At 43.2% G+C, this 22,878-nt stretch overlaps 1 protein-coding gene across 1 annotated transcript in view; it reads right to left on the bottom strand.

Annotated features, from left to right (window-relative positions):
- Positions 1–2,124: 2,124 nt before the first annotated feature.
- Positions 2,125–22,878, bottom strand: part of AP1S3 (adaptor related protein complex 1 subunit sigma 3) — a 28,099-nt gene continuing 7,345 nt past the window's right edge. Inside the window, exons 2-5 of the mRNA XM_081007018.1 lie at positions 11,973–12,151; positions 9,175–9,283; positions 6,216–6,353; positions 2,125–2,536 (exon numbers count right to left, since the gene is read on the bottom strand). Coding sequence (XP_080863144.1) covers positions 2,501–2,536; positions 6,216–6,353; positions 9,175–9,283; positions 11,973–12,151 — 462 coding nt within the window. The 3' untranslated portion in view covers positions 2,125–2,500. The remainder of the gene's footprint in view (positions 2,537–6,215; positions 6,354–9,174; positions 9,284–11,972; positions 12,152–22,878) is intronic.

Genomic DNA, 22,878 nt, shown 5'->3' with positions numbered 1-22,878 from the left:
CAGTGATTGGATAGTTTTAGAAAACTGTTACAGTTACATTGTACTGGAGCTCTATATAAGCAGGCTGACTGAACCCTTCAGTTCAGTTCTGTTCTGGCCTGTGAATAAACAAGAGCTGTTTGAAGAATCGCTGTGTCGTCTGATATGTTCACCCACAACTTAACATTAAGCCTGTGGTTTTACATTCTCATATGAAGTCAGGGGAAATGTGCACCTGTAAAATTCACCCAAAGGGTAAGTTATGCTTATGGTGCTTATCTAACTAACATAGTTAAGAACGTACGATGCTGTCACTTTTGAAGCAGAGGGGAACGCTCTGACAGGGGCAACTGCAGACCTCTTTTGGAAATGCACCCAGAATATCAGGATGACAGATTCTGGACTTCTGCTCCCAACAACCCACAAAACAAGGGTGTTCCAGCCCACAGTTTTACAGTTCTGAAAAAGAGGAAAAGCTAAAAAGGCGTATTGACATAGTTCCACTAAAAATATCTGCTGCAGTCCTGCTTTTGCTTAATCATTCCTCTGCTGTCAGCGAGTTCAGGCTTCCATCATCCATTTTTACTTTAAACACATGGACTTTGTTTCCAAGTCATGAATAAGCATCTGCACATTTTAACACACCAAATGTTAATCTGTAGTTATTTATAGGGAACTATGCACAGCCCTTTAAAAAAACCACAACAACACAAGAAGTTGGAAGCTTTCCTTTGACATAATACGGAAGAAACAGATGGAAGGGTTTGGGGGTTTGTTTTTTTTCCAAGGGCAGCATTATGCTAAAACTGCAGAAGAGGCTCTCCCGAGAATTTAGATAATAGCGGCAAGAAAAGAAGTGATGCATGAAGTTATATGATGCTTCTGGAAGCTACAAGCAGCGCCCATCATTATTAACATTTGCATTCCATGCTTCCTCCGAGGAGCTCAAGGTGACCCATTAAGGGGTTGGCCCATTTTCCCTCTCACAACAAACCCACAGAGATAGGTTAAGCAGAGAAATAGTGACTGGATCAAAGTTACTCCACAAGCTTCATACTGAAAGCAGATTTGGACCCAGATCTCCCTGATCCAGGAGCCACTACCCACACTGCCTCTCTAGGAACGAGATCATAATTATTCCTCTTTTCCACATTTACGAACACAAGACTGAAAGTGATTTGCCCAAGGCATTGATTGAAATAATAACTGAGAAATAATAACTTGAGCTTTGCGTTCCATGATTTACATCCAACACTCTTTGCACTGAAGCATGCCAGCTTTCAAATCAATTTTGCTTCCCCGTCTCCACCAGGTTGTAAAAAGTTCTGTGGACTGGACCAAGAGGGAGAGAAAAGCAAATGGTAATGGCAACAGCGGTGAGGAAGAGGTGGGTGAACTAAGAGAAGGGGCCTCACTGAGAACATTTTGCCACCTCTGTTCCAGGCAATTAATTGATCATTATTCCACAGAGGGCTCTGACAATTACTATTCTACAACCTTTCCTTCCTCTCTGCTTCCAGAGATTGGGGGGGGGGGGCAGGGGAAAGGAAAAGTTCCATTATTCAAGTGCAAGTCCTCGTGCTAACAGCATGACTTTTTGGGATACAACCCATTATATAGCCCCACGTTAGTTCTATCTTAGTTGTGAAAAATGTTTTTTTGGGGGGGGGGAGGATGTGGCGTATTAACATTCTCATTATAACTCACTACACAGACAAATCAATTAAGCCTGCCAGGGCCGGATTTAGGTTTGATGAGGCCCTAAGCTACTGAATGTAATGGGGTCCTTTATATGTTCAGCTGTCCTTTGTCAACGACAAATTGTCACTGTTTTTTGTGTTGAATATATGGTAATTTATGGACCTAATAGGTATCTAAAGCCATTTGCACATAACAAGATATGTATTTTATCGAAGTAATTGTTGAACTGAAATACAATTAAGAAGAAGTATATTAATAGTGAAATTGGGGGGGGGGGGCTCCCAAGAGAGTGGGGCCCTAAGCTATAGCTTGTTTAGCTTATACGTAAATCCAGCACTGAAGCCTGCTTTCAGAGCAATCCGAAAATGAGATTCCATCAACACTTCAACATTTTTGCAAAATGGTTATTATTAATCCAAGAAAAATGACCACATTCAAAATAAATGTTTTTGGTTGGTTCATTATTATTATTATTTTACAAAATTACACTGAATTGGTCAAAAACTGACCCAAAGTCATATAAATATATCCTTCAAGTGTTCTAGTATCCGTTCCTTGGAAGTGAAAGGCAGGTAGCTAAAAATTGCCGTAAAAACAAACATTCAATCAGGACAGCCAAGAAAGTTTACTATCATGCTCATATAAAATAGAATACATGTTTGTGCTATTATGGCTGACCTTCATCTTGACTATTGCATAGACAGCCCCTTCAGGAGGGTTTGAGGTGGGAGGGTTCATTGTTAAATAAAATCCAGGAGCAGGCAGATTTTTGCATATACCATTGGTATGGAGCCTTGTTTTCTGTTTATGTAGGTTCTAGTTAGAAGGCAGGCTTGCTCATATATTCTTCCATTGTCTGCAACAAAGAACAATTAAGCTATTAACTCAGTTATTAAAATTACGCATAGACGATAATGTGACAGCAAGGAAATTGGTTCAGTATCAAGAGGCGCTTTGTAAATGATGAACATCTAGAGCACTGCAGCTAATTTGCGAAGCTAATTGGAGATCATTAACAGAATTTGTATGAATACTTGCATAAGTAGACTAATTCCCCTCTCCAGCTTAGTTTCCTAGCCAGGTGGGCTGTCCATCAAGCCAAGGGTTCAAAAATCACAGGGAGGTGTATTTGGCCCAGTTAAGTGTTGCTCGATCCATTTACAATAGTCTAACCTAGTTCCATTTTTTTTTCAGCTGCTTGTACTAAAGTCCTAAGTCATTTTTTCCTATATAATAAAAAACATCCAAAACTCCATGCATGTGTGAGATATCTATCTATTTGGGAGGAGTTATATATAAATAAATCCTAAAACCCTAAAGCAGGGGTCCCCAAACTAAGGCCCGCGGGCCAGATAAGACCCAAGGGACCCATTTATCCGGCCCGAGGCGACCCCCGCTGCCACCGCCCGCTTAGCGGCGTGGCGCGGCTTCCCACTTCCGGGTCAGAGGAGCACTGGAAATAGCTTGTGCGCATGTGCATTATTTTTGCATGTGCAAGCATTATTTCTGGTGCACATCTGGGTCAGAGGAGGCCCATGCGCACAAGCTATCTCCGGTGCTTCTCTGACCCGGAAGTGCGCTGGAAATAGCATGTGCGCACGGGTATGGGCACGCACTCCCCCGCCCTCCGCGTGATCGGCACTGGAGACACCAGCCCAAGGCACGGTAAGTTTGCTGACCCCTGCCCTGAAGTGTGTCTGAGACCCATTTTACTGTCCTATGTGCTACATTTACATTGATTCCCACCACACAGGGCTGAATCTCACAGAAGACATTTCCCCCATGAGGCATCCTGAGTTTCTTTGGATACATGCCCTCAGGGATAAATGTGACACACTATCCATAGAGTCATGGATACAGTTCCCACCAACTCCTGGTATCATGTTGGCTGAGGGTTCAAAGATATCCCAGTCCAAGAGACAGGCATTTTGCCCAACCAAAATGATCAAACAGATGCAGCAACCAACCTAAGGAAAGCTTACACAATTTGGGACTTTTGTATAAACATATCCATGGTTTTCCCCCTCCCTTTCTCGTAACACCAGAACTCATGGAGGTCCAATGAATATGACTGCCAGCAGAAAGTACAGTCAAACCTTGGTTGTCAAATGTAATCCATTCCGGAAGACTATTCAACTTCCGAAACGTCTGACAACAGAGGATCAAAGGGCGGTTGTCAAAGTCAATCAAGAAAAAAGAAGAAAACTCCCCGGAAGCCGTTCAGCTTCCAAAAATCATTCAAAAACCAGAACAGTTACTTCTGGGTTTTCGGCATTTGGGAGCTGAAACGTACGGTACGGTAACAGAGGCCTTCAGGAACCAAGGTTTGACTGCACTTCTTCACCCAGGTCATACCTATGCTATGGAATTTGCTCCCAACTAGAGGAAGTGATGAGGGACATGGGTGGCGCTGTGGGTTAAACCACAGAGCCTGGGACTTGCCGATCAGAAGGTCAGCGGTTCGAATCCCCGCCACGGGGTGAGCTCCCGTTGCTCGGTCCCTGCTCCTGCCAACCTAGCAGTTCAAAAGCAAGTCAAAGTGCAAGTAGATAAATAGGTACCGCTCCAGCAGGAAGGTAAACGGTGTTTCCATGTGGTGCTCTGGTTCACCAAAATCGGCTTAGTCATGCTGGCCACATGACCCAGAAGCTGTACGCCGGCTCCCTCGGCCATTAAAACGATGAGCGCCACAACTCCAGATCACGACTGGACCTAATGGTCAGGGGTCCCTTTACCAACTTGGATGGCTTTTTTTAGAAGCATTAGACAAACTCATGGTGGATAAGGGCTATCAGTGGCTACAAAGGTAGCTGGATATGCTCTACTGCTGCCAGAGGCAGTATGCTTCTGAATACCAGTTGCTGAAAACCACAGAAGGGGTGAGTGTTGTGGTACTCAGGATTCGCTTGCAGGCCTTCCACAGGCATCTGGCTGGCTACTGTGCAAACAGAATACTGGACTAGATGGCCCACTGGCCTGATCCCACAGGTGGTTCTTACGTTTTTATGTCCCAGGATTACACATTTAGATCCCTTTTTACTTCCATCCACACAAAATGCATTGCCTGGGAAGGCCAGCCGCACTGATGGGCAGGAACTTTAGTGTGTGAACAGGTCCTTAGGAATTTGTGATATGTTCTGGATTGTGCTCTCTCTGCCTATTTTGCACAGCCAGCAGTTGCAATTACCACAGCTAGCTTATTCCAGTGATATTCACTCTATGGCACATGAATACCGCTGGCTTATTGTCTATAACCAGCTTGAGCAGAGCAAAGGTGCCAAAAACATCTCCCTTAGCATTAATTTATTCATGGCACTTTCAGTTCATGTCCGCCATATTTGACTTTCAAAGAGGGAGCAACACTCCCACAAGGCTTTGAATAACAGGCCCTATTCCAGGCATAGGCAAACTCGGCCCTCCAGATGTTTTGGGACTACAACTCCCTAGCTAACAGGACCGGTGGTCAGGGATGATGGGAATTGTAGTCCCAAAACATCTGGAGGGCCGAGTTTGCCTATGCCTCCCCTACTGTCTTTCAAAGGGGGATTTACCGCAAGGTCTGTTTTTGGCCCAAAACTGGGGTTGCCGCAGACAGCTCTGCTGGTTTTGAAGCTAGCAGGCAGACCATTTATGCTTCCCCTTTGCTGCGCAAAATAAATCAATAAAAATAGCCAAGCACTTTTTAGACACTAAAAGGGCTGAAATGAACATTCCATCAAGGATTCAGCAAACGGTGTGAGTAACTGATGGTCACTTTTTCTATAAGAAAAACAACCAACACAAAGAGCTTCTGAATAGTTCGAGCCAGGGTTTATAGAATGCCAAATGTGAGTGGGAAATCACACAGCAACAGTCATCTATTTGCCCACCAGTCTGCTATTTATAATTTGCAAGAGTTAAGCTGCTACTTACACCAGAAAACCAAAGGACATTTACTTAAGAATAAGTCCACTGAACTCCATGAGATTTCTCAGTGAACATGGATAAAACAGGCTGTAAAACACACACCTCCTAATGCTCTTTGACTTTTGACTTAGACAACAGAACATTTATTAGCAAATAAAATCAAGCACATTATTGGAAGATTTGCGTCATTTGTACCTGCACCGGGGGGGGGGGGTCAAGTTTACACTGTATGAATGAATATTTACAGTGAAGGTTGTTTAAATCAGTTTTTACCAACCTAGTTTCTTCCAGGTGTTAGACTACATTGTGCATCATCCCTAACCATTGGTCACACTGGCTGGGACAGATGGGAATGGGGGAGTCCAACAACGTCTGGAGGAACCAGGTTAGGAAAGGCTGTTTTAAGGATATTTTATTTTAATGGGGGTTTTGTTTGTTTGTATCTTTGTACATTTTTGTGGTCTGCCTTGTTCCATTCACCTGGCATTTGTAGACTTCATTTGGTTGTGACCTACAGCCCAAGCAATAAAACTTGAGCCAAACTGGGCATCAAGAGTAAAAATAAAATAACAAGAGAGTGAGAGAAACCTGGATTTAGCTTCTCTCATACCTCTCTTACCTCTTCTTACCTCTTGTAACATATCAGCATCTTCTATAGCTTTCACTGCAGATTTTTTGGAAGTCTCTTGAATTTCCCCTCCCATCAGAAACTCATCAAGAATAAAGTACGCCTTTTCAAAATTGAAAATAATATCCAATTCACACACCTGGTAAGGATTGCAGAGAGAAATATTCAGGCACACTTATTATGGCATTGAGTGTGGTTATGTGCACAGCCTCATCAAAAACCTGTTCTGTGTGTGCACCCTGGTGGCAGGCAGAGAACAATGGAGACACAGGACTGAAAGCATTAAGGAGGTTTCAACATGATAATATTTCAAAGGTGAGGCAGCATCCCATGATGCTTGCATTATTCTTCAATCAGTTTTGTCCTAGGGTTAAATCAGGGTTTCCCAAACATGGGTCCCCAGCTGTTGTTGGACTACAACTCCCATCATCCCTAGCTGGCAGGACCAGTGGTCAGGGATGATGGGAACTGTAATCCAAAACAGCTGAAGACTCAAGTTTGGGAAACCCTGGGTTAGACGAAAACAATGCCATAACTATATATTAAACTGACTTCATCATACTCTGGCACCTCAGGCATTGCAATGTTCCAAAAATGCCTGGTGCATTTATTCAGTTAGATTTCACTGTTGGCCCAAACTGATTTTTAAACTCCTCTGCCACTCACTAAGTGACTTCTATCCCACATCCCCTCCATGGTACTCAAAGTGGCATCCAGTGGTACCTTGGTTGTCGAACTTAATCCGTTCCAGGATTCCCTTTGTCTCCCGGAACCATTTGAAAACCAAGGCTTGGCTTCCAATTGGCTGCAGGAGGCTTCCTGCACTCAATCAGAAGCCGCAGAACCCATGTCGGATGTTCGGCTTCGGAAAAATGTTTGCAAACTGGAAGACTCACTTCTGGTGTTGCAGCACTTGGGGGCCGATTTGTTCAGGAGCCAAGCTGTTCAACAACCAAGGTACCACTGTACATGGTTTGCCCTCGCTTTCCAACTCATATACCTGTGGGCTGAGAGACAGTGACTGGCTCAAAATCATCTCATGAGCTGAGTTGGGGTTTGAACCCTAGTTTCCCAGGTCCTGGTATTGCATTTTAACCACTACACCACAGAGGCTCTTTAAGTACTGGGTGAGGAGAAGCTATTGCAGGGGAAGACAGCCAAACTATTGTAGACGGGCATGGACGATACCATGCAAAAGCAGTTGTGGGGTGTCATAGTCATCATGTACTAAACATAGTGCACCCTGTGCACAGAAGCCAGAATTAATTTTTACTCCAAAACTCACTGTTGTGCATGTTTAAAAAGGTAAAGGTAAAGGTACCCCTGCCCGTACGGGCCAGTCTTGACAGACTCTAGGGTTGTGCGCTCATCTCACTCTAGAGGCCGGGAGCCAGCGCTGTCCGCAGACACTTCCGGGTAACGTGGCCAGCGTGACGAAGCTGCATCTGGCGAGCCAGCGCAGCACACGGAACGCCGTTTACCTTCCCGCTAGTAAGCGGTCCCTATTTATCTACTTGCACCTGGGGGTGCTTTCGAACTGCTAGGTTGGCAGGCGCTGGGACCAAGCGACGGGAGTGCACCCCGCCGCGGGGATTCGAACCGCCGACCTTTCGATCGGCAAGTCCTAGGCGCTGAGGCTTTTACCCACAGCGCCACCCGCGTCCCTTTTTGTTGTGCATGTGTACCTGATTTTTTTAAAAAAGTGTCGTATTTATTAGCGCTCACCATTTTTTCTGTGACACATTTGTCTTTCTTGGAGATTTCTAAGTTGTTTTAGCATTTCCAATAATCATGTCTTCCAATTAAAAACAGCTTCACCCAGCCCCAGATGTCACAGCATGAACTTTGCTCAGTTGACCATTTATCTCCATTTATGCTCCCCGCTGTTTTTGCTCTCTCCTTCTGCTCTGACTTTTATAAAGGCTTAGCCTTATTTGTACGTGGAGGACCAGAGAGGAAAATAATCAGCCTACAGACAGGCAATGGGGGGGGGAGGGGCAAACAGCCCTGGAGGTGGCTTTGCAGTACCAGAAAGCTGGAGTGGGACGTTTCTCAGCTGTTGGCAGATTTTATTACTGCAAAAGAGGCGGTCTGTGGAATGAAAGATCCTTCCTAATTAACAGGAGCCTCTCACTATTTATGCATTAAATTATTGTGTGGATTTCTCTCCCACCTTTCTCAATGAAACGGAAAAGTGAGTTCCAATATAAAGGCACAATGAAATTGTAGAAAGCTCCAATGCAGCCCTACATTAAAAGCCCTGCAGTAGTCAATGCTCTAGAGATTACCAGAGCACAGATAACTGTGACCAGGTTGTCTCTGTCCAAGAAAAACAGCAGGTTGAGAATCACTGGGCTTCCTATGCTTCAGACTTACCGTATTTTTCGCCCTATAGGACGCACTGTTTCCCCTCCAAAAATGAAGGGGAAATGTGTGTGCGTCCTATGGGGCGAATGCAGGCTTTCGCTGAAGCCTGGAGAGCGAGAGGGGTCGGTGCGCACCGAACCCTCTCGCTCTCCAGGCTTCAGGAGAGCCCCACCGCCAGCCCCACAAGCTCGGGGGATAGCGGGGAGGCGCAGCGCGCCATCCCGCTGTCTCCCGACGTGGTTTGGAGGCTGGCGGCGGGGAGACACGTGCTTCCTATGGGCCGGTGCGTCCTATAGGGCGAAAAATACGGTAATCTTTTAGGGAAGGCAAAGAGGACCTGTGGCCCTCCAGAGGTTGTGGTGGTTGTTTTCATAGCAAAGTTTCCCCCCCAAATAACTCTTTTCAGTTGAAACAGAGTATCTTTACAGAAAATGGCCCAAACCTGTTATTCTAAAAACAAAACACAAACAAACCTTGCAGGGAATTTAGAGTCATTTCTGTGGACAGAAGAAACAACAGACAACACTCAACAAATATCTGACAAGGAAAACAAGCGGAGCCAGGTGTTTCTGGGGGAAACCTAGTAAACTTACATTGCCAAAATATCTATCCAGTAGCTCTACATAACGATGGACAACTTCTAGGGTCAAGAGTTCGTTATCCTGCTCTTCAACTGCACAGCAGAAATATAAACTAGCGTACCTGAAATTTAAAAATATGAAAATATATTGAGACCTATCAGCATTAATATTCACGCTCTTTACACGGTCAGTTACCCTGAAATATTTTTTCCCCCGGTTGCTTTTTCACATAATGAGACAATTTATCTCAAAAACAAGGAGAATAGCCCTTAATTAATTAGGCCTTTTATATAAATCCATCTGACTTCCTTGCCAGCACTAATGAAAATGACAGGATGAACATCATTTCAGATATGCAAACGTGGGCAGTTTTTGGTGCAATAATCAGAAGTAATGATAATGGAATTGGAAATAAAAGCTTGGTTTTTATCACATAAATCTCTCACAGCTCTGCATCTGATGCTATTATAATTGTGTTCCTTTTTGTTACGCTTTCATACAGGCCAGGTATTATATCTTCTCCTTTTCTCAAAGGCACAGGTGGAAGGGAGTAATGGTCACTGTGCATATAGATGCTGGGGTGCAACTTGCCCACACAGCCTCATGACTGTTCTCACCAGTGCTTTTTTTTCCTGGGGGGGGGGGATCCAGGGGTACGCAAACCCCTAAACATTTTGTGAATCACAGTTTGGCCTCATTGCGGGGCAGTATTTCAATATGAGTAGGGAAATGAGAGTACCCCTAAACATTTTTTTGCGGGGGGGGTGGGGGTGGGAGCTCTGCTCCTCACACATCTTTTCTATGACCTTAAGCCTGGATACAGACAACAGCTGTTGAAAGAACTGAAGGCTGTGTCACAGAAAAACATTTCTCCCTTGTTACAAGCACTGACGTACGGATTTTCTATCCCGTTATAGGAGGGAAGGGGAACATTTTTTAATTCAAGGGCCACATTGCCTCATGGGGGTGGGCCTTCTGAGGGCCACATGTCAGTGGTGGGTGTGGCAAAAGTAGGAAAGGCCGGACAACACCACTCTCTATTTTCCATTCTGCAAGCAAGAGTGATCACGGTTCAAGGACACATTCCAGCCAGGCAGAATAGCTAGAGGAAGGTGCCCAGCAGGGTCAGTGAGGGATGCAGCCTGGGCCAGGTCCTGGCGGTAGGGCAGAGAGGCTAGAGAGCTGATTTGGCCCTGGGTCTATTGCCCACCCTGCTGCATTACACAATACGGACACAAAACTTTTATACGTTTTTGTAGTGCTCCATACTGAGGACCAAACTCCAAATTATATTAAATATGTCCTTTTCCTTGTGGGTCTGGTTTTCCCTTTCAAAATAGCATATAGAGGAGGGGTGTTCATGGATCAGATCCATTTAGGAGTGCGTTTAACTTGTCTTTTTCTGCACAATCACCCTGACAAATTCAACCACCCCCCATCTCACTGCTGGAGAATAAACACCAGAGAATAAACAACAGTTTCCTCAGTCTTCATCCCACCCCCAACCCCCGAATTAGAAAGGAAAACACAAGCAACACAGGGCAAAAAACTGTGTTTACCAAAAACCTGTTAATTTGGCCCAAACATATGAAGGGGATTGATCTGTTTTATAGCCACAAGCAACAATGGTCTTATATCGCCTTCAAGGTTTCGCCAAGCTATGATCTTCCAAACGTTCTTTCACACACAATGTTCAGAAAGGCAGCTTCAGAAAGTTTGAACATTTCTGTACTTTCCTTTAAAACTGGGACAGCCTCCAGCATTCAGAAATACCCAGTGGAACAATACAGAAGAAGATCAATGCACTGGCATCCCATGAAAATCATTGCGAGTCCAGCACTTAATGGCAACTCTTGATGTCCATTCATTTAAAAGGCACATCAGTAGATTTTATTATCTCAGGGAGGTGCTCTCCATGTTCACTCCTCATCTCAAATGCTGGCTCCAATTAAGTGATTTAAAGCGGGGGGGGGGGGACCCGAGGCCCGGGTGCAAAATGTGGCCTTTTTAAAAATCTGGCCCTTGGGACTCTCTCCATATCATGCCCCCTCCCTGGGTCATCCTGCCAGAGGATGTCAATGCACCTCCTCTAGCCAAATTAGTTGGCTCCAGCTTCAATTTCCTGTTTAATGCTTCATTCCCTTGATGCATCTGCCACCCCCACTATCTTGAATAATGCTCCTTAAAATTAGAACTATAACTGGGATGCAGCCCTCCAGACCTCTTTCTCTGGCCCTTGGGACTCTTCTCTCCCAAACCACATGCCTCCCCAGCCCTACTTTGCACCCTCAAGTGTTTCTGCATGGCTGGAATGTGTCCTTGAAATCCCGATTGTGCCTTTTGCTTGCCTGGGTGCAGGACAGAGGTGTGTGAGAGTTTGCATAGAAACTAGCCTAACATATTTACATTTATTGCTCCACTATCAACTTCTGCCTCTGGTCCCATCCATTGGCATGCAGCCCCCAGAAGGTTGCCCAGAATGGACAGTGGCTTCTGGGCTGAAAAATATCCCCAGCCCAGTGTAAAACCTTAATCCTTTGATATAAACAAGCATGTCATGTTTCTTATGACAGGAATTAGTGGAATTCACTGGGCACGGGCTTCCTTCAAGAGATCATGCCTGCTGCCTTTTTTCTCTTTCTTTCCTACTAGTGGTAAGTACTACAGACATTTTGAATGGTGTTCCTCTTGTTTGTCAGTTCACTCCGCCAACGCAAACTAGATTGATTTTGTTTTGTTGTTACTTTGTGCTGCTTCCATGTGAAGCGACATGCTTTGTGTAAAAAGCCAACTTGTAAAACTACTCACACCTTTTGTAAACAAGCTTGAGGTCTTTCCAGTCAACAAAACTGCTCATTTTCTGGTTGCGAGACAAAATAATCTGCACAATTTCTCGGGTGATCTTTTTCTTCTCTTTTTCAGGCAGTGTAATAAACCATTTCTGGAGTCTTAATTTCCCTTGCCGGCTGAAGAGCAGTATAAACTGCATCTAGAGTAAAGAAAACCATTTGGGGTAATATTGAGACAAAGACCAACACAACTTGCATTAACGAAACTGCATTTGAGTGAAAATATCTGCCCTGTTATCAAGGAAAACACTTAAAGTTCAGGAAATGATGAATAATAATGGTTTCAAGAGAACCTAGGGTTGCCCTGGGCTGGTTCAGGTGTAATGTTAAATCATAGCAGAGATTGCGTACTTTAACCAAACGCAACTAGCTGTCTTCCTGAACTTTTAAACAAGCAATTGTCATGTGTTGTGCAAGTTCAGCTACATTTGGTTGCTTCCAGTCAGGGCCATGTCAGTAGTCCTTCAAAAGATCTTCAGCTTATCGTTTTCCCATGTAACCAACTGTGCTGTTTTTTTATACAGGCTGTAGGCGAAGATCCTGCAATGGCCTTATTTATCAGGTTCATGCCTGCAGTAACCAAACACCACTATAAAAGAACAGAAAAACAGTGCATACCTGTGACTGCTGAACACACCTATCTGGGTAAACCCAAATATCCCCAATGCAAACACTGCAATTATCAAAAGATGACGCCAGATTTTGAACAGGATTGTTCAGAACACACCTCAGTCAGAGTGGGGTGGGCCACCTAAAGTTGCAGGATTTGAGATTTCATTGAATGAATTTTATTTAATATACATTTAGCACTATGGACGATGCCACTTTCTTCTCCAAGAGCAACATATCTTGCATGACTTCCCAAGTCATGACCCATCATAATTATGTACAAAAAAATAGCAAATATTTTGTATCTGTTAATCCCTTTTCTGCTTGCAAAAAGGTCTGTGTGTTATACATTGGGATTGTCCACTTACCAAAACACTTTGGAGTTAAGTTGATTGTGACTGGCTCAAGGTCATGCAATAGGTTTCATGGCTAAGCGAAGACACTGGCTGTTACATGACATTAACCAGGAATGGGAACCTGTGGCCCTCTGTCAGACTGCAACTTCCATTTGCTCGCCAACACGGTCAATGGCAATGATGGGAGTTGTTGTCCAACAACAACAACTGGAGGATCATAGGTTCCCCATCCCTAATGTAGATTTTATTCCAAGGATGGGAAACTCTTCCAACCTGGCAGGCTGGATCCTTATCTCCACAAGCTCCGTGGGCCACCCATCAATCACCAAATGTCCTTATGACGGCAGGTGACAACAAACCTTTTGAAATGTGTTTCCATGCGGTTTATATTGAAGTGAAGGCTGTAAGTTTACCTGTCTCTCACTCTGTATCACATACAACACCAGGGACAAGACAAGTGGGTGTGGTTTATGGAAATAACCAAGTGGGCCAAGTCTAATGATGACAAAGGTCACAATCTGCTCCAAGATGAACAAAGCGTGTTAAGTTGTGGGCGGACATAGCAGACGACACAGCGATTTCTCCAAAGCAGCTCTTTATTTTGTAAGCTGGAACAGAACTGAGCAGCAAACAGCTCAGCCGGCCTGCCTAAAATAACTGATGTGGACCTGAGTGAAAACTATCTACAGTATCCCCCTGCTGGCCCAGGGTGAGAACTTCAGTACATAACAAAGCACATGACTTGAGATTTTCTCAGCTTTTCAGAAAGACAGACAGAATTACTGTAGCTACATATAACAGGAAGCCCATCTGAAGAGGGTGTGCCCACTTCCTGCTTCCTGATCTACTGCAGATACCCATAAATCCCTGTCTATCTTCCGCTCAGTCCCGAGTTCAAAGACACCAGTAGCATAGGCCTCAAGAGTTCTTGGCAGTCTTCAGTTTGTATTGTGCTCTAGGCCACAGTCTTCCTGGGCCGCCAAGCAAAAGTTTCTGTTGATTTAAAGAACTGAGTCACTTTGGGTTTAGTGACATCTCGTTCGTTCAACAATATTTCTCAGCCTGAGGCGATCGATGCATGGTCCAAGAGGAAAGGTTCAAAGCAGCGAACAAGAGAACACAGTGTGCTTTCCTGTTCCCTCTCCTAGCGTGCATCACAGTGACATAATTAAAAGGGAGATACAAGTGGCTTAATTAAGTAACAGTCGTCAAAATTAATTTGGGCTCCTGGCTCTCAGTCAGATTGCTCATCCAGCTACACGGGATACTTCACCTTGCGTCTCTGAAACAGAAGTAACGCTATCTGCTTGCAATATGCTGTGTATATGGAAGGTGGGTGGTGAGAGGAGAAAGAGAGCATAAGAGACACTTGTTGCCATGGGAGACACACAGCAGCTACTTATAGTAAAGCCACCAGGGCAGCAAAAAATTCAAGGTTTTTGTTGTTGCTGTTAACACTATTTTTTTCTCCAGATCATTTCACATTATTAGTACAAGCAGCACATCAGCAAGCTCTAAAGGCAGGACTAGAATTTTGTTATCCCTGCTACGCGACAAGTTATTTTTATATTTTTCCAGCCCCACATTCAGCAGCGTAAGATTTTCAGAAGCATTCCATCTGCTGGGGGAAGTGGCCAGCCTTAGAATGATCGCCAACATTCTGACTTTGTAGGTTGAAGTGAAAGAGTCAATAGCTATGGAAACCCTCCTAGAGCATAGGGTCAAGATCAGCAGTCATGGCAAGAGAAGAAGAAGGAGGCCTGAATAGGTCAGTGGAACGGCGACAAGGGCAGCAAGAACCAGTGCACTTATCCTCAAAATCCCCCTTGCATATTAATTTAAGAAACTGTATTTTTTTTTTAAAATATTTTTTATTACATTTTTCCAGATAGAAATACAAAATCAGATATACAAAGAAATAACAGAAGAGAACAAAGAAAGAAAAAGAAAATCATCTTTTCAAAACATTTTTCCATAACCAACCGGACTTCCCCACGTCTCCCTCACCGTGCGTTCTTTACAATAAAATTTTTCAGCAAATTATAACCTTATTTCGTGTATTCTTTTGTTCTTTCAAATACTTGTAATTTACGTTTAAAATACTTATTGTCAATTTACACTAATAACATATATAATATTCTTTTAAACATTAGTCCTTTCATTAATATAACTTAATTTACCATACCTTAATCTTATTGCTGGAGCTGAATTTCCCTAATCATGCGAATTCTTAACATTCATATAACTTATAAAATTTTTGTAAATAATCTTTAAATTTTTTCCAATCCTCCTCCATTGCTTCTTCTCCCAAATCTCGGATCCTGGCATTCATTTCGGCCAGTTCCATGTAGTCCATCAATTGCGTCTGCCACTCTTCCAGTGTGGGTAAATCTTGAATCTTCCAGTATTTTGCGATGAGAATTCTTGCTGCTGTAGTTGCATACATAAAAAAAGTTCTATCCTTCTTTAACACCTTCTGGCCGACGATGCCCAGGAGGAAGGCCTCTGGTTTCTTGGGAAAGGTGTACTTAAACACCTTTTTTAACTCATTATAGATACTTTCCCAGAAGGCCTTCACTTTTGGGCAAGTCCACCAGAGGTGAAAGAATGTCTTAGCCAACTTGACTGGGGTCATGTACCACCTATATATCATTTTCATAATATTCTCTTTCAAGGCATTACATGCCGTGAATTTCACGCCAGTGGTCCATAACCTTTCCCAGTCTTCAAACATAATGTTGTACCCAATGTCCTGAGCCCATTTTATCATTGCTGATTTGACTGTCTCATCCTGAGTGTTCCATTTAAGCAGCAAGTTATACATTCTCGAAAGTACCTTGGTCTTTGGTTCCAACAATTCTGTCTCTAGTTTCGATTTTTCCACCTGGAAACCTGTTTTTTTGTCCAACTTAAAAACCTCTTGAATTTGAGCATAGTGAAGCCAATTTTGCACCTTATTCTTTAATTTTTCATAACTCTGCAGCTTCCAAGTTTCTCCTACTTTTTCTATAATTTCCCCATATTTCGGCCAACCAACCTCCATATTAGGTTTTTTCCGGGCCTTGGCCTCTGCTGGTGAAAGCCACCTCGGAGTCTTACCTTCTAATAAGTCCTTGTATTTTGTCCAGACCATAAATATTGATTTTCTAACAATATGATTTTTGAACATTTTATGAACCTTTACCTTGTCGTACCACAAATATGCATGCCAACCAAAAGCATTATCAAACCCTTCCAGATCTAGGACATCAGTGTTCTCAAGAAGTAACCAATCTTTCATCCAGCAGAAGGCCGCAGCTTCATAATATAATCTCAGGTCCGGCAGGGCAAACCCCCCTCTTTCTTTCGAATCAGTTAGTATTTTAAACTTTATCCGGGGCTTTTTGCCCTGCCAAACAAACTTAGATACATCCTTCTGCCACTTTCCAAAACATTCCACTCTGTCCACAATCTGTAGGGTTTGAAACAAAAATAACATTTTCGGCAATACATTCATTTTTATAGCTGCAATTCGACCCAACAAGGAAAGTTTCAATCTTGACCAAATTTCCAAATCTTTTTTGATTTCCAACCAACATTTTTCATAATTGTCTTTAAATAAATTCAAATTTTTAGCAGACAAGTGAACCCCTAGGTATTTCACTTTTTTCACCACACTTAGTTCTGTCTCCTTCTGAAACCCATCTATTTCTAAAGATGTCAAGTTTTTCCCCAAAACCTTGGTTTTTTGCTTATTCAACTTAAATCCCGCCACCCGACCAAACTCATAAATCAGTTCTAATACTCTTTTTGTACTAGATTCTGGCTCCTGTAATGTTAAAACCAAATCATCTGCAAAGGCTTTCAGTTTATATTGTTTCGCTCCGACCTGTATTCCTTGTATCGACCGGTCCTCCCTAATCATGTTCAATAGCACCTCCAGGACTGAAATAAATAAAAGAGGGGATAGGGAGCACCCTTGTCGTGTCCCTTTTTCAATTTTAAACTCATCTGTCACCACATTGTTCACTATCAGTTTAGCTTTTTGCTCAGAATAAATTGCTTCTATTCCATTTTCAAACCCCCGTCCCACTCCCATCCCTTCCAAGTTTCTCTTCATAAACATCCAAGAAATATTATCAAAGGCCTTCTCCGCGTCGATAAAAATTAACACAGCTTTCGTATTGATATTAGTTTGTAAAAGTTCCAAAATATCAATAATGTTCCTGGTATTATCAAACAGATGTCTCCCTGGAAGAAAGCCTGCCTGGTCCTTGTGAATTACTTCATTAAGTATTTTTTTAAGTCTACTTGCCAAAATATCAGCAAAAATTTTGTAATCCACATTTAGGAGTGAGATGGGACGGTAGTTCTTAAGCTGAGTCTTTTCAGATTCCAGTTTAGGTATCAATGTGATGAAGGCTTCTTTCCACGTTTCCGGTGCCCTCCTCCCCTCCATAATCTGGTTACAAACCTCCATTAGTGGTTGTATCAAATAATCTTTTAGTGTCTTATAGTACTTGGAGGTAAGTCCATCTGGGCCTGGAGATTTGCCTAGTTGCATATTCTGAATGGCACCCTCAATTTCCTGTTGTGTTATTCTATAATTCAAGATTGTCCTCTTCTCCTGAGATAGTTTTGGTAGACCATTAACCTTTAAAAATTGGTCTATCTCAGACACTTCCTGAGGCCCTTGTGTATAAAGTTTTTTGAAATATTTCTGGAAACACTTTCTAATTTCTTCTGGTTTCTGAATGTTTCTCCCTTCCACCTCTAGATTAGTAACAAAGTTCAGTTTTTGTCTCTTTTTCAACTGCCATGCTAGCAGTTTTCCACATTTGTTCGCCGATTCAAATGATCTTTGTTTCATTTGTTTAATTTTCCATTCCACTTCTTGATTTATCAATTTCGCATATTGAGCTTGGTGGAATTTGATTTCTCTTAAAACCTCTTTTGATTTTGGTTTTAGTCTCAATTTTTTCTCTCCTTCTCTTATCTTTTCTAATATCCTGTCCTTTTTTCCATTCCAAAGTTTTTTCTTGATTGTGTTCTGTTGTATCAGAAACCCTCTCATTACTGCTTTACTTGCGTCCCAGATTGTTCTCTTTTCCACCGAAGTGTTCAAATTAATTTCAAAATAATCCTTTAAAGTTTTTTGGGCCTTCTTCACAATCTCCTGATCTCTTAATAGGGTGTCATTCATTTTCCATCTGAAAGAACCGGTTGGAGTAAGTCTCAATTCCATTTTCAAAGCATTATGGTCGGAGCAAGTCTTTGGGCAGATTTCCACTTTTCTGATCTTGGGTGCCAGTCCTCTAGTTGTCCATCTTTGGTCGATTCATGTCCATGACTGGTGGGCCTCAGAAAAGAATGTCCCTTCTTTACCTAAGGGATTCCTTGTCCTCCAAATATCAATCAAGTCCATGTTGTCAGTTAGTTCAAAGAAAGTTTTAGGTAGTCTGCCGTCTTTGGTTAAATTTTGATTTTGTGACTTATCCATGTGAGTAGAAACCACCCCATTCATATCGCCCATCATTATGATGTTGGTATAGTCCAGATAGTCCAGCATTATCTCATGCAGCTTCTTGTAAAATTCCGATTTCCCCTCATTTGGTGCATAGATTCCTAAGATCAAAATTTTTTCTCCCTGTGTTTGTATTTCAATTGCCAAAATTCTTCCTTGCTCATCTTTAAATAAAAATTTCAGTGACAAGTTCTCCTTTACGTAGATTACCACGCCTCTTTTTTTAACTCTATCTGATGAAATAAATTCTTGGCCTAGTCTTTTGTTGATTAGCACTTTCCTGTGGAGTCTAGTCACATGCGTTTCCTGCAAGCAAATAATATCCAATTGTTCTTTTTTCAGAATATGGAAAATCCTTCGTCTTTTTTCCGGGGAATTCCCGCCATTTATGTTCCAACTGTACAGCTGCAGAGACATTCTGAATCAATCTGTTGTTCCTATAGTGGGGTGTCTTCCTTTTCTTCTGAACCCGAGGGTGTAGGTATCGGTGCTGTTCCAGGCAGTGGCGGTGGCCAAGAGGCTACTGCTCCCTTCTGAAGGTCTTCTCCGTGGTCGTGCAAGAACTTCTGGTTATCTTCTGTTGTTTTAATTTTAACTTTCTTTCCTTTAAAATTAAAAGATAAACCTTGGGGGAACTCCCACCTATACGGAATCGCGTTTCCTCTCAGTAATCTTGCTAGGTCTGTATATGTGGCTCTGAGATCCAAAAGTTGTTTAGGAATATCTCTATAAAATTCTGCTCTTTTGCCTTGGATATCAAGTGATTTCTTAAAATGGAGGCCTAGTATTTTATCTCTCTCCTGCTTGGATCTCAAAATAATCAAACAGTCTCTGGGCTTGTCCCTCCTCACGACTCTTCCCAATCTAAACGCAGTTGTAATCTTGAAGTCTTTGTCCTCTTCTATACCCCAGAACTTAGAGAATTCTGCTGTCAGATAACCGATTAAATCTTCCTGTTCAATCTCTGGGATAGCTCTTAATCTCAGATTATTTTCCCGGTTTCTCAATTCCACCATAGACAGGTAGGCCTGCTGGTCACTAATGTGCTTGTGTAGTGGCCTTACCTCCCCTTTTATAGCCTCAACTTTCTGATTTGCTTGTTCTGCTTTTTCATTGGCTGCTTCAGCCAGTCTCCGGTTTTCGACAGTTGCTTCCTTGAGATTCCCAATAACTTGTGTATGTTGTGCAACTTGGTCAGACAATTTAGTAATAGAGGATGTGGCTTGGTCTATTTTTGCCGATTGGTCATCCACCTTCTTGTTCAATATTGCAAATTGTTCTAACATTTGTTTTAAGAAGGTATCCGATCCTCCTTCCGCCATATCCTCTGATGCAAGCTGTGCAGTTTCCTTTTCTTGTACTTCCAAAACAGCTGGGACAGATGATCTACGTGACTGAGTAGTCAAAGTTGTTTGCACAAGTTGGGCTTGTCTTGCTTTCGTTTTAGCAGATCTTGTTTTCGGTTGGCCACTCATTCCACACCTGTCTATGAGTCAAGGTCAAATTATATATTGTCCCATGGGAAGGACAGTTCCAAAGTGTAAATAACAAAGCAGCAGATAGTCAAAATAAAATTTGTTCCCAGGCACTTGTAAGTCCAGAATTCCACTAGGGGGAGTATTACTGTAGTTCATAGAAAGGAAAGAAATTTATCCGCCATTAAAGTCCCTGCAGCCCCAAACAATTTAATTTACCAAAAGTCCTTCATAAACTTTTTTAACTTACAGAGCACTTCCCAAGCTGTCACAAAGTCTCAGAAAAAAGGTGCCAATAACAGTTTCTTTAGTTGTATCTTGCCAGTAACACTCAACTGCAACAGTTTCTATTTTAAATACAGTTTCCGCAATGACAGCTCTCTTTTTCTCCTGTCAGTCCGAGATTTGGTTCTTAATTCTTTATACTCCATAAAGGGGAGGAAAGTCCCATTTAGAATCCAATACACTTAGAAGTCAAAATCTTTTCTTTTTCCTTTTGTAAGCCAATTCTGTCAACACACGAAAGTCCCAAATTTATAATCTTTTAAAGCTGCTTCCCGCTTGTTAAACTCTTTGCCTTTGATCTTTAAAGCACTGCCGGAAGACGGACTTCCTGTTTATCGTCTCCCGCTTTCAGCCAAATTTAGAGTTTTTAGTCCCAAAATGATTAATCCTTACTCACGAGTAGGTAGTTTAGAGCCTGATGTTTCAAGAAGAAAGGTCGGCGCTCATCAGCAGCAGCCGCGCGGCTTCGCTCCCGCAGAAAGAGCGATGAACTCACAGCACCGCTCCCCCTTCCACGTTTCCGGAGCCCCTTACGGGGTTCCTTCTTCGTTTTTGGGGTCGCTCCTGGTGCCCGCCGAGTCCCACGGCCACAGGCTCACTCTGCCCGTGGTTTTTCTTGATGGGTCACCGCTGTGCCGCAGCGGACGACCCTTTCCTGCGGAGCCCCTCTTCAGAGACCGAAGAGGACCGCCATTGCTGTTTCGCGCCGCCTCCGGAAGTAATTTAAGAAACTGTATTAATGCCTGAAGAGGGCTTGGAAGCCATGTGTTGTAATGAGAATGCACTACAGTGAGCCTCTCCTGGGAGGGGAAGAGAACGAAAGCTTCCATCTGGGATTTGTAACAAGCATCAGTTTTCCATTATGTCCAAACAAAGAAAACTTCAATTTTCACAGGCAACAGTTATTAACAAGCCAGGATATCACTCCAGGAGCAAACTGTGGTTTCCTGGTTTCCTACTTAAACACAGGCTTTCCTACTTAGACACAGCAAAGAAGCATTTCAGTTAAACACATTTTAAACTTTGTATGAGAACTTGTGTTGGCCAAAACGGAACTCCACTGCGCCATCTGGTGTCACAGTGTTATAATGCATATAAAAAGCCTTTTCTTTACCAATCTAGCCGAGTCCATAGTTTGCGCAAACCACGGTTTCCTGCATTTGTTTGTAGTTTTTGTGCTTTTGTCCAAACTGCAAGTGGAAGTCTCAGCTCTTCTCCCCCTTGTATGTAAAAGGGGGGGGGGGACAGGAAAGTCTGAAGCTCACCACAGCATGTTCTTATAACAACAACATCAGAGTTGATCTTTATGTCTGAATGAAGCTTAAATCAGGACAACACACACCAAAGCAGGGGCTTAAGGAAATACCAAGAAGGGAGTGAAGAGGCAAAGGAAACTGGCATACCTATATCAGAGAGATATAGGTTTGCCAGGCTCACAGCTTTGAAGAACCCTGATCTACAGGAGTGTGCTCACATCAGCGCCTTAGAGCACAGTGGAGATGTGTGCGTTTTTAGTGTGTTTCACAGGTTCCCATTCCCAGCTGCTCAAATCAGTGCAACTTCGCTAGTGTCGGATTAGTTTTCGTTAGTGCTGACAGTGGGGATTGTCTGACCTTACACACAACTGTTCACACCTTAGCTAGAGATGCATTTGGAACAGCTTATAAGGACCCCAATCAGCATGAAGCCAGATTGAGAAGCAACGTATCAGATAGTAAGGTAAAGGGTAAAGGTACCCCTGCCCGTTCGGGCCAGTCTTGCCAGACTCTAGGGTTGTGCGCTCATCTCACTCTAGAGGCCGGGAGCCAGCGCTGTCCGCAGACACTTCCGGGTCACGTGGCCAGCGTGACAAGCTGCATCTGGCGAGCCAGCGCAGCACACGGAACGCCGTTTACCTTCCCGCTGGTAAGCGGTCCCTATTTATCTACTTGCACCCGGAGGTGCTTTCGAACTGCTAGGTTGACAGGCACTGGGACCGAACGACAGGAGCGCACCCCGCCGCGGGGATTTGAACCGCCGAACATGCGATCAGCAAGTCCTAGGCGCTGAGGTTTTACCCACAGCGCCACCCGCGTCCCCGTATCAGATAGTATTTTATATCAAAGTGCAAGAGACATATGCAGCATTGTCAACATGGATTTAAAACCCAGCGCTAGAAACACAGTGAGTACAAAATAGATGCTTCAAAACAACTGGTTCCTGAAATTCATTCTGATTGCGCAGATAAAATATAACAGATAGAGTTCTACAGGATGTGTTGTTAGTGTGTGGAAACAGTTAAGATCCAAGGATACCCAGGCATGCACCTCCAGACGGTAGAGGCATCAGGCACCATTTTAGCTCCTGGGTATTTTCACTTGTTAACAAGTGGCCGATAGCCAGGTGCAAAATGCTCCTGGCGCCTGGCAAATTTTGGGGTGTAATGTTCTGCACCCCCTCCATGAAAGGCTCTAGGTGTAAATGTATGTAAAATAAGCCATATTTCTTAAAGGCCTCCACTGTGCCTTCATTTCCCAACAGAGACACAACTTTGGGTGAGCACCTGGAACCCTCTGGATTCCTGCTACCGCTTCACATATATCATATTTTTTTTAAAAAAGCTCTTGCCTACCTGCAAAGTCTGACCTTCCTCTCCTACC

This window comes from Podarcis pityusensis, assembly GCF_964106645.2.
Source record: "Podarcis pityusensis genome assembly, chromosome: 5".
NCBI lineage: Eukaryota > Metazoa > Chordata > Lepidosauria > Squamata > Lacertidae > Podarcis > Podarcis pityusensis.
This window is presented reverse-complemented; position numbering and strand designations above follow the sequence as displayed.